We start from the raw sequence: 17961 nt of genomic DNA on the forward strand, positions 1-17961 counted from the left end.
CCCCCTTACCCCACCGACGCGCCCTGCAAACAAACGCACGGCACCTCTGTGTCCTCTCTGGCTGGGCGGTCCCCCATGGCAGCCCATCACGTACCCTTAGGTCCTTCCCAGATCCCCGGGAGGACCGGCAGACCCGCTCTGCCCGCGTTATCCCAGTCCCACGACGCCATGGGGGCTTGTGCAAGGCTCATTGCACCCCGAACGCTCCCTCGTGGTCCACCCGTATGCCTCCACCCTCCTACCCCAGCAGCCCACAGGCTTGTGTCCTATAGCAGAGGGTGTGAAGCCCCAAAAGCTGCAGTGGTGACATGCCCGTGGCATCCAGCCCCCTGCCATCCCCTGCCCTCACCTCCCCCTGCCCTGTCAGGGATCGTGTCGGCACGGGTTTCAGTGCACCCTCCACTGTTGGGGAAACACATTGGGTCTCGGGGACGTCGGGCTCCCCAGGGCATCCCAGTTCTCAGGGTCCAAATCCCCAGGTGCCTCCCTGCATCCCAAATCCCCGAGGACATCTCCAACCTCCTATCCTTCCACCACGGGAGATACCCACAGCCTAAGCACTGGTGGCCCCCACAAGGGAGGCAGACAGATCCCGGGAAACCCCTCCTCAGAGCCTGATTCCTACTTTATCCGAGAACTTAAGACCTCCCAAAAATGCCTTGTGAGGACACTCACACCCAGGATATTCCCTCCCCCTCCAGCTGGCTGTACCCTACAGCTGTGTATCCCTTCACATCCTCACAGCCCTCCCCAGGCTACCCCTTTGCCCCATCATGCACATCCCCCACACCCCACTGACTTCCCCAAACCCTAGGGACCCCCAGCAAGAGACATCCCCTCCCCAGTCCCTAGTCATTGGGGTACCTCAGAACCTGGATGCTCACTCCTTCACTGCAGCTCCGCGAACAGAGAATCTGTTCTCTGTTCTGAACCCCCCACCCGATGGGGACGCTCCAAACTCTAATGCTCCCTCCCCGATTCCCCTCACGGACCCTAGATCCCACGTACACACTCTTCAATCCCTGCCCACTGGAAGCCACAGGCTCTGGGGACCTCCCTCCCTTTATCCCCCGATGTGGCCTCCGAGCCCGGCCCCAACCCCTCCACTCAGAAGCCGGACACCCCAGTCCCCTGCCCCAAACCGATGCCCTCTTCTCCGATTCCCCTCACTGCACCTCACCAGAACCAAAGTACACGTCCCTTGGTCCTCCACCCACTGGGGACACCCCGAACGCGGATGCCCCTCCCTACCTCCCCTCCCGGACCCCCTAAAACACGGGCACCCCCTCCCTCAGTCCCTGCCTACTAGTGGCCGCCGGACCTGCGGACCGCGGTCTCTACTTCCCCGCTGGGGAACACTTCACCAGTCTGGAAGCGAGATACGCCGAACACCCCACCATCCCCCCACCACCCCAACCAGCGCCCCGCTCCCCGCTAGCCCCACCCCTAGCCCCCCCCTTCTCCGGGGACACCGCCCCCCGCCCCGTCGCGGTGCCGCCCATCCCGGTGCCCGTCCGGCCGGGCGGGGACCGGCGGCGCCGCCCCCCGGGGGAGGGCGGTCGGCGGCGGTCGGCGGGGCGGGGGCGCGGCGGGGGCGCGGCGGGGGCGCCGGAGCGGCGGGCGGCGGCCGGGGCGGAGGAGCCAGCGCGGCCCATGGCTCCGCCGCTGCCGCTGCCGCTGCTGGCGCTGCTGCTGCTGCCGGTCCCGACGGGCGCGGGGCGGCGGGCGGCGACCCCCAACGGGGCGCCCGCCAACTTGACGGTGGCGGTAGTGCTGCCGGAGCGCAACGTGAGCTACGCGTGGGCTTGGCCGCGCGTGGGTCCGGCGCTCAGCTTGGCGCTGGAGGCGCTGGAGCGGGGCGAACCGCCGCTGCTGCCGCGGCCCTTCTCGGTGCGCGTCGAGTTCATGAGCTCGGAGCTGGAGGGCGCCTGCTCCGAGTACGTGGCACCGCTCAACGCCGTGGACCTGAAGCTCTACCACGACCCCGACGTGCTGTTCGGGCCGGGCTGCGTGTACCCCGCCGCGTCGGTGGGGCGCTTCGCTTCTCACTGGCGGCTGCCCCTCATCACCGGCGGAGCGGTGGCCGCGGGTTTCAGCCGCAAACGGGAGCACTACAGCACGACGGTGCGCACCGGGCCCTCGGCACCCAAACTGGGCGCCTTCGTCTCCCACCTCCACGCGCACTTCAACTGGAGCGCCCGCGCCGTGCTCCTCTACGTGGACCGCAAGACCGACGACCGACCCTACTACTTCACCGTCGAGGGTGTCTACCAGGAGCTGCAGGATGGCAACAACCTCACTGTCACCGTCCACATCTACTCCCCCGAGGAGGGCGGCCCCGACACTGCCGTCCACTTCATCAAAGCCAACGGACGCGGTGCGTGGGGTGGCGCGGCGTGGGGTGCGGGGGGGACACCGTGACCACGGGCGGGATCGGGCTGAGCGCCCGGGGAGCAGGGGTGGCGGTGTGGGAGTGGGAAGAGGAAGGGAGAGCGGAGGGGGCTCCCCTCGGGAGATCCGCGTAGGGCTTCGAGGGGGGGAGGCAAAATCCTCCGCGGGGCACAGCGAGGGGCTGAGGGTGCGATGGGATCTGTGTGGGGGACGGTGGGGGGCATTGGACCCGTCTGAGGCACAGCAGGGGGAAGGATGGGGTGCAGCAAGGGGACTGGGATACCGTGGACGACATGTATGTAGGGTACAGGAAGGGGTTAAGGGAACAGCAGGACACATCTGGGGCACAAAGAGGGGATGGGGATACAGCGGGACCGCTGCAGGACGCAGCAAAGGATTGGGAATACGGTGGGATGCATGTGTGGCACAAAAAGGGACCAGGGTGGCAGTGGGACCTGTTTGAGGCACACCAAGGGATTGGGGACAATGGAGATCCACACAGGGCACAGCAAGTGTCAGAGAGGGCAGTGAGATACATGTAGGGTGCAGCAAGGAGATGGGAACTGAGTGTGATCATGTGGGGTGCAGCAACAATCCAAGGAGACAGTGGCACCTTTGTGGGGCACCATGACAGTCTGAGGACACAGTGGGACTTGTGAGGGGTCGAGAGCAAAATGGCGCCCTTGTGAGGCACGGCGAGGGAACAAGGATCTGGTGGGACTCATGTGGGATGCAGTAGGGAGTGAGCAGAGTGACACCTGTGGTAGGGCATTGCAAGGGGCCAGAGGAGGAGTGGGACCCCTGTGGAGCACAAGGAGGGGCTGGAGGCACAGTGGGACCCGTCTGGGGCATGAGGATGTTCTGAGGGCACAGTGGGACTTATGTGGGGCACAGGGAGAGGTGGGCAAAATGGGGTCTGTGTGGGGTGCCATGAGGATTGAGAAGATTTGTCACAGTGGGGCTAGAGGAGCAGCAGGACCTGCACAGGAGATGCGTTCACAGGGGACAAGACAGAATCTGAGCCCCTCCCCAGGCCAAAACCTGTATCAGTGGAGGGGCTAGGATGCAGCAGGAGGAGGAGGCACAGTGTCTCCCTCCCAGGCCCCCAGTCCAGTCAACCTTTGCTAACAAAAGCTGGGGCAGACCCCCAGCTTGGTGGGACACGTGCTGTGAGGGGCAGCCTCTGTATTAGCAGGATCAGCGTGACCCAGGCATGTCCTTGGAGGCTGAAGGTGATAGTGAGGATGCAGCTCTCTGGAGAACAGCGTCAGCTGTGGTTACATACCTAGAGAAGCATGATGCCAACATACCTATGTGGTTGTACTGTGCTCAGACAGACACCCCAGAGTGGCACCTGGGCGCCCCAAGGCTGTGCCTTGTCCCTGCTGCACACCCAGGATGGGGCTGTGATAGCCCCACCCTGCTGATGGAGGGATAAATCAATTTGGTGCCATGCGAGTGCCCCAGGAGAGCAGCTATATTGGGAGCGGGAGGAAATGGAGGGCTTACTGAGGCAGCTGGAGAGCAAGGGTAGCCTGATGCTCTTTCATTATTGATGAGCAGGGTGTATCAATCCTGGAGTCAGCCACTCTGCAATGCTTCTTAATGGATTCTGAGATGCTGTGTCATTAGGAAGGACATCTAGCCCAGATAAATGGAGCCAGATGGGCCAGCAGGACTTGTGTCCAAGGCTGGGCAGGACCAGGCTGCAGCAGGGAGGTGCTCTGGGGTGCTGGACTGAGTTCCCATCAGGACTGAGGCCAGTGAGGCTGACTCCATAGAGTGAGCATCCCATGGCTGCCCCACTGGGATGGGGCTTGTACCATCTTGCATGTGCCATCACCAGCCATGGGGTTTGGAGCTTCTTATGGGATGAGGGCAAAGAACTTTGCAGGAAGAAAGGCTGAAATCAGTGATTCCCATCAACATTTCCATCTTGGTGCTGTAAATTACCCCAATGGGAATCAATCCCTCCTGGTGCAGGCAGGGGGTCGTGGCTGCTGGGGTAGAAAGCCAGGCATGGACAGAGACCCGAGGGCTTTCTAAGCTGGGGTCATAGAATCACAGAACCATGGAAAGGCTTGGGTTGAAAGGGATCTTGAAGATCATTTAGTTCCATTCCCCTACCATGGGCAGGGATGTTGAGAGGGTCTGTGCCTCTCTGGCCACAGCTCAGAGATGGCGCCAGGGTGTGGGACTGAGTGGGGCTGAGTGCTTGGACGGAGCACCCACGGAGGTGGGTGCTCAGGGCTTCAGAGCTGGTTATAGGCCCTTTCCTAGCCCAGGTGTGTGGGGCAGGGAATGGAGACTTGCAAGGCTGTCCCAGGGGCTGAGACCCCTGCATGGAATGGAGTGGAGATAGAAGCAAGGTCTTCAGCTGCATCCATGTCCATGATGTGCAATAACACTAGTATCATCCCTCATGGCTTCACCTTCCTTCTCTCAAGTCATGGGCAGGAGTTTGGTGAACATTTGCTAGAGAAAGCTGTTTCCCTGCCCCTCTGTGCTTCCCTAGCACTGCTGGTTCTTGACATTCACAGGTCTAATGAACGGGCACGACAGGGGTGGGATTGCCCCCCTCACTGGGGCCTGGGCGACGTGCAGGGGCCCACATCTCTCCTGCCATTTGCAAAAGCACTGATATAATTAGAGCTGTGGTTGAGGGAATTACCAGAGCATCTGCCTGCAAAAAGCCCAGGTGCCCTGCCTGGGGAGATGGCCAGGTGGTGCTGCTGGAGGGGAGTGCATTTGGTCTTCACCCCCATGCTCTCCCTGGGCCAGGGTGACAGTTCCTGCGCTGCAGTGCCCTGTGCTGGTGGGACTGCTTGAAACTGGGGTTTTCTGCCTGAACCTGGGATTTGCCCTCATTTCAGGGCTATCTTCCATCATGCAAGGGTCAAGCAATGTTGTGCCACCTCATCTGCATGCTTGTGGTCCTGCCCCTCCCCTGGGACCTGGCACTCTGCCACCTATGACAGAAACACCCCCTAAATAAATGTCAGGGGTCTGGATGTACTCCAGCCCTGCAGAACTTAATTCCTCTTATCCTGGGTGATGCTGAGGCTGCCTTTGGCCATTTGCCGGCCCATGGGGTGTGTGTGAGCCCCCTAAGGCGCTGCTGGCTGTGCAGGAAGCTGCCAGCTGGAGGCAGATGCCTGCCTCAGGGAGAGCCCCAAGCATTGACCCTTCCTTCTGCACAGCTCATGCAGCCTGTCCCCAGGGAGCCGTCTAGGCGCCGTCCATCTCCTTTCTTGGTGGCCTTTGACCAGGCAGGCTTTCGCTGCCGCCGCAGGGGCTGGCTGCCTGCAGTGTCCCACCATCTGCCACCAGCTGTTATGGCTCCCTAGCCCCTGTGGCTCCCTTTTCTTGGTGCCTGCAGTGGGATAAGGAGGGTCCCATCTATGTCTTTGGGTGGAACCCTCAGGCTCTGTGTGTTGGAGAGGTGCTGAGCTGTCCACCCTGGATGAGAAATCTGGGGACATTTCTTGATGCAGGACTAGCAAAGTGAAAAAGCCAAGAGTATTTATTTGAAGTATTGCAGCATGCAGAGGGAACCATTTCAAATCCTGAAGCAGGCTATTGCTCACACACTGCCCACAGTGCTGCGATTTCTCCCTCCCCCATACCCAGAAGCGGCTCCCCACATTGCTGTGGATTCCCTGTGCCCAAGGTGGCTGTGCTAGCTCTCTTTCTCCCACCTGTGGGCTTCCTCACTACCCCTGTGGGTGACACTGCCAGCCCTGCTGCCTACATGGTGCCTGCGTGGCCGGGTGCCTTCCAGCAGCAGAGACCCCTTCCCAGTGTGCGGTGCTTCCTTGCTGTCCCCAGCCCCCCCAGTCCTCAGGTCCAGCCGGGGCGCTGGGCCCCATGCAGAAGAGCTGTGTGTCGGGGCCAGCGCCCAAGCGTGACATTCCTCCAGCACCCGCTGCCGCCGCCTCCTCCGTTGCTCAATCCTGGGTTCCCAGCCAGACTGGCTGGAGCGGGGGCCCTGGTTTTCCGGGGGGAGGGAGGAGGCAGTGTCAGGATCCTCAGCAAGGGCACGGAGGGCCCCTGCTCGGGGGGTTTGGACACTTTTAGGCACCCATCCCCACAGCCTGTAATGCCGTGTGCCAGCGGCATGCCGGCCCCACACAGCCCTTGGTGGGCATCCCATGGGGGCTGACCAAGCCCCCAGCAGAGGGTGGGGACAGGTCCTGACGGGGCCCGGGCACCCCCTTGTTGTCTGGGTCACACCGGCAAGATGCTCTGTTTCCAATTAGTAGCCTTCGAAGGTGCTGGAATCTGGGAACCTGCGCATTCCTGCCGCACAGACAGCTGGCCACGATCCCAAACATGGGTTTGTCCCATTCCACAGCCTGAGTTCCCCAGGGGCCTCCGGCGCACGGCTCCAGTGCCTCTCCCAGCCCCCCTGATTCCGAGGCTAGGGCTGGCATGGAGCAGCCCGGAAGCTGATGCAGGGGGGAGACATCCTCTAGCTGGCTTTTGCTGGATCAGGTTGTGTGGGTCTGTGCCTGGGGCGTCCACCTCATGATTTCGAGCAAGTTTTTCCCTGTTCTCCTCTTTCCCTTCAGTCCGAGGTGATTGATGGGGCAGGAGTGGGTCTGGCCAGCAGGGGCTATGCATCTGGCCATGGGTCACAGGGAGGCAGTGAGACAAGCAGTGCCCCATCTGCCTGCTCCATCGCCCCTCACTGCCCGCAGTCTCCCAGTGCTCCCGAGGCTGCTCTACCCCACCTGTCCCATTCCTGGCTGTGTGGCTGGGGTGCAGTGGGGTGTTCCGGCCCCACTGAAGCCCCTGCCTCTCTCTGGCAGTGGTGTATCTCTGTGGGCCGCCAGAGATGCTGCGGCAAATCATGCAGTTAGCACAACAGGAGAACCTCACCAATGGCGACTACGTCTTCTTCTACCTGGATGTCTTTGGGGAGAGTCTCCGGGGTGACTCTGCCCGTGACCCCTTCAAACCGTGGCAGGAGAGCCCAGGCCAGGACTCAGGACTGCGTGAGGCTTTCCAGGTGAGCTGTGCCTTCCTGCCTGGGGACAAACCTTCCCAGCCTGGCCCCAATATGTGAACCAGGGTGCTATGCTTGGTTGCAGATGGTGCTGGTGATCACCTACTATGAGCCCCAAAACCCTGAGTACCAGCATTTCCAAACCCAGCTCATCCTGCGAGCTAAGCAGAAATTTGGGGTGCAACTCAACTACTCCCTGGTGAGTGAGTCCCCCTGCATGCTGGGGTGGTGGGGTCCCTTCACGTGGGTCTGAGGCACCTCACCAAGATGCAGAGGGTCGGGCAACATACAATGCCAGAGGGGTCATCCCTGGTTGGAACATTCACAAGCACTGCAATCCCTGCAGGGTGTTGGTCCCAGAGTAGTTATGAGGCAGTGGGTGGGTGCATGGTCCTGGTGTGAATCCTTCTGGGATGCTCCTGTGTGTGTGGCTGTGGGTGTGCTCAGATTCCCCCTGGCAGATGAACCTGGTGGCGGGGTGTTTCTATGATGGGATGCTGCTGTACGCCATGGTGCTGAATGAGACTCTGCGTGAGGGCGGCTCCAAGAAAAACGCCACCCACATCATTGAGAAGATGCGGGACCGCAAGTTCCAGGGTAACACGGGGATGGGAGCAACTGGGTGGCTGGGTGCTGTAAGGGTGGTGGAACTCAGTCCCCATCCCACCTGCATCTTAATTTTCTGACAGGTGTCACAGGGCTTGTGAGCATGGACAGCAATAATGACCGGGACACTGACTTCAACCTATGGGCCATGAGTGACCCCAAGACTGGGCAGTATGAGGTGGGGGGAGGTTCCCCCTGGCTGGGATTGGGGGATGGGATGGTGGGGTCTGGGGGTGGCCTCATCTCTCTCTGCCTTAGGTGGTGGGACACTACTCGGGTGTGGAGAAGCAAATCCACTGGCTGGGACGACCCATCCCCTGGGTGAAGGGGGCTCCCCCCTTGGACAACCCTCCCTGTGTCTTTGATGTGGATGACCCCTCCTGTGATAAAAGTGGGTGTCCTGGGTCCCCATATCCCTTGGACCCCAGCAAGCTTCCATATGGATGCATGTCAGTCTGGCTGTCATAGCTGGCCAGCAGGACCACACTGACACATTCTCTCCTGCCTGCAGCCCCCCTCTCTATGCTGGCCATCGTGGCTTTGGGCACTGGCCTCACCTTTGTCATGTTTGGCATCTCCAGCTTCCTCATCTTCAGGTCAGTCAGGACTGGGAGAACCTCTGTCTGATGTGTGGGCGGGCAGGCAGGGCACAGGGGATGGGGGCCTGACCCTTATGTGTCCCCCAGGAAGCTGATGCTGGAGAAGGAGCTTGCCAGCATGCTCTGGAGGATCCGCTGGGATGAGCTGCAGTTTGGAAGTCCTGAGCGGTACCACAAGGCAGCTGGCAGCCGGCTCACCTTGTCCCTGGTTAGAGGAGCCATCCCTGAGGCACCACCCCTGCCCCTGTGCTGCCTTCCCTCCCTGCATCACACTGCTCCCTGTGGATCCCTTTAATCACCCTCTGTTTCCTACAAAGCCACAGCCCCACTGAATCTCTCTTCAACACAGCCCTTCATCCAGCCCATTCCCTATAGAAACTTATTCCATCCATCCCTGGCATGACTTTCCATCCCCTGCAGAGCCACAGTAGATTCTTCCTCTACACAGCCCTGAATTCTCTATGTAGCACCATACTTCATCAAGCCCCTGTGTTGCCCTCCATCCCCTATAGACATACCTGTTCCATGTCCTACACTCCATGCAGTGCACTATGCCTCATCCTGGAGTCTTCTTCTTTCCTACAGAGCATGCAGAGCTTGTCCTGACCCTTAGAGCCCATCCTGCACCATCCCTGAACGCCTTGGATGTCCCTGCCCTGCTCCATTGGTGGGGTCCTCTCCCTAAACCCCATATTCCCACAGCGTGGCTCCAGCTATGGCTCCCTGATGACCACCCATGGCAAGTACCAGATCTTCGCCAACACCGGCCACTTCAAGGTCAGTGCACCAGGCAGGGAGCTGAATCCTACCTATGAAATGCCCCAGCTCTGTTGTGCTCCCACTTGGCTGCACCCCCATCATGCAGGATGCTGGCACTTTCCTTCCCTTTGCATATTCATCCAGTGGACATTGACCTTTTTCCCTTCCCAAACACCCCAGGGCAATGTTGTGGCCATTAAGCACATCAACAAGAAGCGAATTGAGCTGACACGGCAGGTGCTTTTCGAGCTAAAGCATGTAGGTTTGGGGTCTGAGCTAGGGTGGGCAACCTGCTTGGGAGTGCAGGGATTGATCCTGAGCATGTGGGAGGGTAGCAGGAGCACCCTCCTAGCAGCTCATGCCCTTTGACCCCAAAACTGTCTTGGATTCGCTTCCACCTGCAGATGCGAGATATCCAGTTCAACCACCTGACCCGCTTCATCGGGGCATGCATTGACCCCCCCAACATCTGCATCATCACTGAGTACTGCCCACGGGGCAGCTTGCAGGTAGCGGGGCTTGGGGACACTGCAGGTGACATTTAGACATTCCTGGTGACCCAGCTGGGCTCCGTGTTGTGGACAGGGCTGTGGATGCTGGTGGCCACCTGAGCCCTAGCAATAATGCTCAGAGCTGAGCTGTCCAAGCAGGTGTCAGAAGCCAGTGGAGGGGTGGGGGTGGGTGTTGCAGACGCCCTGAGCTGGGCACTTGGTGAGGCTGGCCATCACCATGACCTGGGTGCTTGGTGGGGTCCACTCAATGTGCTACCGCAGGATGTCCTGGAGAATGAGAGTATCAACCTGGACTGGATGTTTCGCTACTCCCTCATCAATGACATTGTCAAGGTATCCAGCTGAGAGGTGTGAGGGGATGGGGAGAGGTGCCTGAAAGATACGAGTTTCACTGTGTCCATCTGTCGCAGGGAATGGCCTTCCTGCACAACAGCATCATTGGCCATCACGGCAGCCTCAAGTCATCCAACTGCGTGGTGGACAGCCGCTTTGTGCTGAAGATCACCGACTATGGCCTGGCCAGCTTCCGCTCGCCAAGCGACAATGAGGACACGCATGCACTCTATGCCAGTGAGTGCCTACCTGGGAGGACCAGAAGGATGTTGTGGCCCTGTCTCACAGTTCCATTTCTTTGTCCCACCAGAGAAGCTGTGGACAGCACCAGAGCTGCTGCAAAAGGGACACCTGCCCACCCCGGGCATGCAGAAAGCTGATGTCTACAGCTTTGGCATCATCGTGCAGGAGGTTGCTTTGCGCAATGGTCCCTTCTACATCGAGGGCATGGACTTAAGCCCCAAAGGTGAGGATGGAGAGCACGTGTGTGGAGGTCCTTCCCCACCATGGAAGTCTGGTGCTCACTGTTGGCCACACCCTGGCAGAGATTGTGCAGAAGGTGCGTAACAGCCAGAAGCCCTTCTTCCGCCCCTCCATCGACATCGGGGTGCACAGCGAGGAGCTGGCAGTGCTAATGGAACGCTGCTGGGCGCAGGAGCCAGCTGAGCGCCCTGACTTCAGTCAGATCAAGATCTTCATCCGTAGATTCAACAAGTGGGTGGTTGGCATGCAGGGACAGTGGCCCTGGGTGGGAGTGGGGACAGCCATGGGGGTGGTGGTGGGGGTCACCTCTTCCTGCAGTGCCAACTTACTGCACCCTGGCAGGGAGGGAAGCACCAGCATCCTGGACAACCTGCTGTCGCGCATGGAACAGTATGCCAACAACCTGGAGAAGCTGGTGGAAGAGAGGACACAGGCCTACCTAGAGGAGAAGCGCAAGGCAGAGAACCTCCTCTACCAGATTCTGCCCCAGTGAGATGGGGACACAAGGGAGTGTGTGGGTCTGAGGGTTGGCATGGGTTCAGCTTGTACCTACTGCTATGCAAGTATGGGGTCCCTTGCCAGCTTTCTGTGCTGGTGTGAGGCAAAGGTTCCAGGGGGAACAGTGGGTTTGGGGTGGAGCTCACCACTATCCTTGCCAGTTCCGTGGCAGAGCAGCTGAAGCGTGGAGAGACAGTGCGGGCTGAGGCTTTTGACAGTGTCACCATCTACTTCAGTGACATCGTGGGCTTCACCGCCCTCTCAGCAGAGAGCACTCCCATGCAGGTGAGAGCAGGACTTGGGGGCTAGCACCTCTGTGGTGCTGGTTGAGGTCTCACACCCTGGCAGTGCCATCCCTGGGGTTGGGGGATGTCCTCTCCCAGATGTACACACACCCTTGTTCCATCCAGGTTGTGATGCTGCTGAATGATCTCTACACTTGCTTTGATGCCATTATCGACAATTTTGATGTCTACAAGGTGAGTGGTGTGGTGAGCAAGCGCAGCCCCCCCAGAGTGAGGCAGGCAGCAAGGAGCCCAGGTGGTACCTGCCCCCCCTGCCCCCACAGGTGGAGACCATCGGGGATGCCTACATGGTGGTCTCGGGGCTGCCAGTGCGCAACGGGAAGCTGCATGCCCGTGAGATTGTCCGTATGGCCCTGGCCCTGCTCGAGGCTGTCAAAACCTTCAAGATCCGTCACCGTCCCAACGACCAGCTCCACCTGCGCATTGGCATACACACCGGTGAGCCCCCATGCTAGCCAGCTGGGGCGTACTTGCCCACCCATCTGCCTGCCCTGCAGCATCCCCAAGTGCCTCTGTGCCTGCAGGTCCCGTCTGTGCCGGAGTGGTGGGTCTGAAGATGCCGCGTTACTGCCTCTTCGGGGACACGGTGAACACTGCATCCCGCATGGAATCCAACGGCCAGGGTAAGCCAGGAAAGCTGAAGTCCAGAGCCACGGGGTGTGTCCTGTTCCCATGGCACCCAGCCATGTCTCTCTTGCTCCTCTGTGCTACTCAGCCCTGAAGATCCATGTCTCATCTGCCACCAAAGAAGTCCTGGATGAGTTTGGATGCTTTGAGCTGGAGCTGCGTGGTGATGTAGAAATGAAGGTGAGGGCACAGTGATGCCGCTGGGGTACTGCCCCTTCCAACCACAGGGGAATGCAGTGGGGAGGTGGGTTGGGGCTACGACCCCTTGTTGCTCGCAGTGCTGGGGATGACACCCAAGAAGCTGCTCCAGGTGCAAGCAGGGTCTAACTTACTCACCTCTGCCTCCAGGGCAAGGGAAAGATGCGGACATACTGGCTGCTGGGTGAGAGGAAAGACCCTTAAGTAATTTGAGCCCAGTGGCTGTGGCAGAGCCCCCAGCTCAATGGGGCCACCAGTGCTTTCTGGTACCCCTGGATGCACAGCACCCCGCATCACTGCATCCACCTGACTCTGCAGCCCCCCTGCTTCAGCAGGGCCTGGGCAAGGTGGGGCAGCGGCCACAGCACCGTCTGCTCCCCGCCATCAGCACCAGCAAAGCCCACCTTCCCCACAGCCTCTGCTGGAGTGGGGTAACAAGCCCTCATCCAGCCCAAGAGACCTTTTATTCCCCCCACCCTCTGAGGTCTGCCACCCCTGCCCTCTCTCCTGTGGCTCAGCTGGCTCTGAGCTTCTCTGGGGCCTGGCTGCCCCGCAGGGCACTTTGCCGTCTCTTTTCAGTACCTGGTCCCCAGCAGAAGTTGTGCCCATGTCAACCCATCCCTGGGGTGGGGGGAAATGGGGATTCCTGCCAAGACTGACTCCTTGGCCAGGTCAGGCTTCAATGCCGCAGCTCCCCCCCTCCCCAGTCTCCCCTTCCCCTGTATATAACCCCACCGGGTCATGTAAATACCCATCCCTCCTCCAGGTGTAAATATAGGACTCCCTGCAACTATTTTGTTGAAATACAAACTTCCCCAGATCCATCTGTCCTGTGGCCTCTACTTCGCTCTGCCCCAGCATGCCAAGATGGGAGGGAGGCCAGGGGAACACCAATATGGAACTCAGCTTGGGCTGGTGACAGCTGCCTGAAACATCCCAAAACATCGTATCCCGGGGGTCTGTCTGCAGTATAGGGCAGGAGTGTGGGCACGGGGAGCCAATGCTGGGCGATCGCAGCAGTGGCTGTTGAGGGCTTGGGTGGTGCTGGGAAGGCAGAGCTGCCATGGGTTTGCTTTGGCGTGAGGGCTGCAGTGCATTCCTCTGAGCTCATGCTCTGGCCGCTCCACTGCCGCCTCTTACTGGAACACACCTGTGTCTGGGGACTGGAACAACGCTGTGTGTCACCCCCTGCATACACCAGGAGGGGACGTGTCCCACGGGATGGGGCTGTGCCAGGGGCTCTGCTTCCATGCCTAAGGAGGAAATTTTGGGGCCACAATGTGGTTTGGGTCAACAGTGACTTGCAACAGGGATGAAGGGTTTCCCATTTTGCTTCATGCTCTCATGGGATTTGAAATCCCAGGGACACAGTGCTCCCCTTCAAACATCCAGCTTGAGGACAGCCTTGGGGTGGTCAAGAATGCTGAGACCACCTGTGCCTCCTTGTTTTTTATTGTCTGTGGGGCTGGAGCTGGCTGCTCAGGGGGTCATAGGGGTCATGGAGGTTGAAGGGCTTGGGATGCCCTAAGTACATGGTAATGGGAGTGGAAAAGTCTGCATTCCTCTTGAAAGGAATGTTTCTGCCGTAGAGGGCAGTGACACCCTGTAGAGGAGAGAATTGGAGAGGTCTGTGTCAGCAGCTGAGACTCCCAGGGCACTGGCCAGACAGGGTGCTGGGGGCCTTACCGGCAGTCTGCGGGCTTGCTCCAGCCAGAAGCTGGTTGGTTGCTCCGTTAAGTAGTTGTGAGGCTGCAAGGGAAGCAAAATGTGAGCCAGAGGGGATGGCATGCTCAGCAGGACACGCTGAGCCTTGCAGCCTCCCTGGAGGCTGCTGTAAGCTGGTGGGGGGGATGTCTACTGCCTGTACCTGGGTGATGGGCTGAGGGGTGGACTGGAAACCCATGGCACGGTAATCGTGGTGCGTGGTGGAGATAGATTCCATGCACCTCGGGGAGGGATGGATCTCTTCCTCCATCTCCTTACTGCAGTGAGAGCAGATCCAGATCAGTTCTGGGATCCCTACCTCTCCGGGTCCCCTCCTCTGGGGCATCGCCCCAAGGATGGGTCTCATGCAGGAGTGCAGGCTTGCCTGTATTTCTCATAGAGCATGGATGCCAGTGTGGCCTTCCGCTGCCCTGCAAAGGGGAAGGTGCGATCAGCCTCCCAGCTAAGATTCCCATGCTGCCTTTTCGGGGTGCACATAGCTTGTTGGGGTCAGCCTCACCTTTCCCCAGTAGCACAGCCCTGAGAGGTGGGCAGTCCTTCGGAGGGGAGCTGTCAGTGAGCGAGGAGAGAAACTGGTGGATCGGCAGTCCATGGTAGCCACGCTGGAAGTCCTCACTGCCCAAATCCTTCCCTGGTCGAGAATCCAGAGGATTCACAGGTACCTAGGGATGGACAGTGGGGGCTGTGGAAGGGGGCAAGAACCAATGCTGCACTTCCCTATGCCTGCTCCTGGCTTTTAGGCTTTTGATAGCCCTAGAGGCATAAGGTGTAAAGAGGTGTTATGGTCTTTCTGGCTAGAAGCCTGGGAAAGCTGGAGCAGGGACACAATTTGGGCAGGGCTCATGTGTCCTGCCTGGTGGTCAGCCAGCCTTGTATGGCAGTCACAAGCACCTGGGGGCCCAGACTGTCCTGGGCAAGCACTCTTACAGCACTTGAACAACCATGGAGTCTCCAGGCTGTGGCTTAGTTTGGTCCATCAGGTGCCCCCCAGCTTGGCTTACCCAAGAAAGCATCCCCACATGACTGTGATGGGCCATGACACACAGCTCCTGCTTCCCAGCAGTGAGATCACGGCTCCCCTCCTGCCTGTCACTCCCCAGAGGCCTGCCTGTGCCTTTTGTGCTATTGAGTTTCATCCCTTTTCTATCCTGCTGGGCTCAAGGTCGTCCGGGTGGCTATTTAAAGAGATGGGCCTGCCCAGGAGCAGGGAACTTCACAAGATCAGCATGTGGGACACGATGGGGCCAACTTTGAGGGGCCTTTTCCCTTATGGAGTTACCTCCTTCTGCCAGTCACAGGTCACACGGCTCCGCTTGGGCACCGACTGGCTGGGCTTCTCTGCTGGTGTGGGGGGCAGCGCCAGCACTGTGGTGGAGGACTCCTCCTCGGGGCTAGTCCCCCACTTTCCAAGCCAGGGAGACAGCTTGATCCCGGAGGGATCCTGCCCAGTCTCTGGGGATGACACCCTGCTGGGCACGTCTGGTAGGGCCACAGTAGGCAGCTCATCTGTGTCTGCCATCTCCTGGGGCGGCTTGGCTATGTCTGACATCTCCTGGAGCCTCTTGGTGGTGGTTGTCAGCAAATCACCGCCGCAGGGGAGCCTCTCCACGGGCACTTCAGGCAGGGGTTCATCACCCTGGACCCTGAACGGTGGCCTCTCCCCGTGGCATCTAGGACCCACATGGCTTCTCAGAGCACCCCTGCAGGTGGGAGCAGACTCTGAGGAAAGGCAGCGGGGCGCATCGGCCATTGCCAACCACGTCCCTAGCCCCCCCCCCCAGCACAGGCAGCGTCCCGACCCCGGGTCCTCTGCAGTGTCTCCTGTACTGTCCACAATGGGGCAAGGGACAAGAAATTCCTGTCCTTTTGGGGGACAGAAGCAGAACTCCCTTCTGTTCCCTTGACCACCAGCAGAAACGCGCTTCCCACCCCCTGCCGGGGCTCAGCCCCCTGCCAGCCCCGGACCACCCCTTTCCCATTCCCCCTGTCCCCCGCCTCTCCCCACCGGGGTTACCCGGGGCAGTCTCGCTGCCCGCAGCGCGGGCCGCACCCCGCGGCGCAGCCGGCGCTGGGCTCCATCGCGCGTGCGCGCGGCGGGACGCGCCTCTCTCCATGGAGACGGCGCACGGCGGCCGCGCGCCCCAGGGTGGAGCCGCGCGCGTGCGCGCCTCCCATTGGCGGAGAGACCAGGAGGGGGCGTGGCTGTAGCGCGGACTGGACGGGGCGAAAGGATTAGTCAAACGGTAACGGGCGTGGTCTCGGCGGAGTGGGCGGGGCCGAGGCGCGGTCAGCGTGAGGGGGTGCAGAGAGGGGGGTCGGGCTTGGTGGGGCACGGGGTGCAGGGACACGGAGGGACGGGAGTGCGGAGGCGTGGGAATGTCGGGGGATGGGGACGCGAAGCTACAGGGACACAGAGGTGCCCGCGCTGCACTACAGGATCAAGGTTGTCCCCACTTTTGGGTCCAGGTACCCCGCGCCATCTTGTCCCGGTGCCGTGGGGCCAGCACTTAGAACAAAGATAGCCGTAGGGCTTCTCGGCGGTGCACCGTACCTGGGCAGGACCTGCGCAGCCCCACTGGGCCATTAGGAGGGACGTGCCCAGAGCTCCTGAGGACACACTCTTCCCTCACGGCTTGGCCCAAGTGACTCCCACACTGCTTGGTCCTGGCTTTGCAATACGCCCGCTTGCCCCAGGGACCCCCAGCTGCCGGAGGGTGATGGGGCGGAACGTGCCCGGCGCCGGGCTGGGGGCAGCCCGCGCCCGCCGGCATGGAGCAGCAGCCTCCTCTCACCACCAGCCCTCGATGGGCCCCTGGCCCCATCTCCGCAGAGGCCAAGCAGAAGAAGGGCCCTTTGATAGCAGGCGGCAGGCTCGGGAGCGAGGACTGTTATTCCAGCTCTTTGCGGTGGACGCCGACGGGGCACCATGCGCTCCATGCTGGGGCCTCTGTTTTTCCTGGCTGGGGACGTGCTTAGTCCTTCTGGCCTCGGCAGGCCGGGGGGGCCCCCACTGGGGACCGCTCCTCCCTGCGGGCCCTCGGTTCCATGCCAAGCAGGAGCTCCTCCAAGCCCATCTGCTGCACAGCTGCGGGGAGGAGGGAGAGATGGGAAACGTATTCTGAGCTCATCTCATGGGTCCCCATGCTGGCCACATCAGTCCTGCTGCCCCTGGAAAGGGGTTGGTGCCAGGATGCCCCCAGGGCTGGCAGCTGACTGTGAGGGTTCTGTCCCCATGCTCAGCCATTAGCCCTGTGTGGTCCCTGAGGTGCACCCCTATACCAGCTCATGCCAGAGGGATGGCAGCCTGGGGACCCTGTGTCAGCTTTCATCCCCTGGTGGTCTTCCTAGGAGCATCTGGGGATGCTCCACCAAGCACCCATGGGCTTAGCAAAAGCCTGGCTAGGCGGTATGGGTGCCTGAGGGACACCTACAGCACCAAAGTACACTGTGGGACAGGGAGCCTGCCGATGCCACCTTGTGTGCACCCACTGTGGGGCAAACCACCCTGTGGTGGTCTACGGAGCATCACTGTTGGGCTGTGCTCTGGAATCTCAGCTCGGGCAGCAGCCCTGGAGCTGCCGGAGCACATCTGGCTGCCTCTCACCGCCGGCTGACACATCCCTCGCAGCCTCCCCGCCCGGCTCTTTTGGGAACTTGCGTCATTTGTGATCCTCTCCGGCTGAGGAACAAAAACAGCCGTTGGCCTCCGTTCCCCCCTCACCTCGACCCCATGGGGCTGTGCCCACTGTCCTGCCCTGCGGCTGCTCGGGGACTGACAAGCTTGGCACAGGAACACGATGGCAGGCGACTGGCTCTGACCTCGCGTGCCAGCCCGTGCCCTGTGCCCAGTACAGCACTCCCTGTGGGACTGCTGTGGGCGAGCCCTGGGGGATGGTGTCCTGGGGATTCCTGGCCCC

The 17961-nt window shown here is 60.7% G+C and overlaps 2 protein-coding genes across 2 annotated transcripts; one reads left to right on the forward strand and one right to left on the reverse strand.

Annotated features, from left to right (window-relative positions):
- Positions 1-1653: 1653 nt before the first annotated feature.
- On the forward strand, positions 1654-13143 carry NPR2 (natriuretic peptide receptor 2). Its single transcript, XM_021554732.2, has 22 exons — positions 1654-2377; positions 7203-7402; positions 7485-7598; positions 7861-7996; positions 8089-8183; positions 8264-8396; positions 8517-8601; positions 8692-8812; positions 9307-9381; positions 9544-9621; positions 9768-9872; positions 10137-10208; positions 10286-10445; positions 10519-10674; positions 10754-10922; positions 11034-11180; positions 11351-11474; positions 11600-11668; positions 11758-11932; positions 12019-12117; positions 12210-12301; positions 12470-13143. The coding sequence occupies exons 1-22, from the start codon at positions 1654-1656 to the stop codon at positions 12521-12523; spliced, it is 3183 nt and encodes a 1060-aa protein (XP_021410407.1). The 3' UTR covers positions 12524-13143.
- Positions 13144-13755: 612 nt separating this feature from the next.
- Positions 13756-16866, reverse strand: SPAG8 (sperm associated antigen 8). The gene is made up of 8 exons (XM_021554659.3): positions 16607-16866; positions 16149-16444; positions 15324-15763; positions 14544-14706; positions 14409-14454; positions 14187-14301; positions 14006-14068; positions 13756-13922 (listed from the first exon to the last, which is right to left on the reverse strand). Exons 1-8 carry the CDS (start codon positions 16864-16866, stop codon positions 13770-13772), a joined length of 1536 nt encoding a protein of 511 aa, XP_021410334.2. The 3' UTR covers positions 13756-13769.
- Positions 16867-17961: the final 1095 nt, after the last annotated feature.

This window comes from Lonchura striata, chromosome Z (assembly GCF_046129695.1).
Source record: "Lonchura striata isolate bLonStr1 chromosome Z, bLonStr1.mat, whole genome shotgun sequence".
NCBI classification, from domain to species: Eukaryota; Metazoa; Chordata; class Aves; order Passeriformes; family Estrildidae; genus Lonchura; species Lonchura striata.

What these genes read in the sequence shown, in the direction of transcription:
- NPR2 (XM_021554732.2), top strand. Translation starts at nt 1,654, where the DNA reads ATGGCTCCGCCGCTGCCGCTGCCGCTGCTGGCGCTGCTGCTGCTGCCG. An exon ending in GACTGCGTGAGGCTTTCCAG is followed by an intron (nt 7,403 to 7,484) that starts GTGAGCTGTGCC and finishes GCTTGGTTGCAG; the next exon opens with ATGGTGCTGGTGATCACCTA. An exon ending in CTCTACCAGATTCTGCCCCA is followed by an intron (nt 11,181 to 11,350) that starts GTGAGATGGGGA and finishes TATCCTTGCCAG; the next exon opens with TTCCGTGGCAGAGCAGCTGA.
- SPAG8 (XM_021554659.3), bottom strand. Translation starts at nt 16,866, where the DNA reads ATGGGGCCAGGGGCCCATCGAGGGCTGGTGGTGAGAGGAGGCTGCTGC. An exon ending in CGCCGTCTCCATGGAGAGAG is followed by an intron (nt 15,764 to 16,148) that starts GCGCGTCCCGCC and finishes GCCTTTCCTCAG; the next exon opens with AGTCTGCTCCCACCTGCAGG. An exon ending in AGCAAGCCCGCAGACTGCCG is followed by an intron (nt 13,923 to 14,005) that starts GTAAGGCCCCCA and finishes TCTCCTCTACAG; the next exon opens with GGTGTCACTGCCCTCTACGG.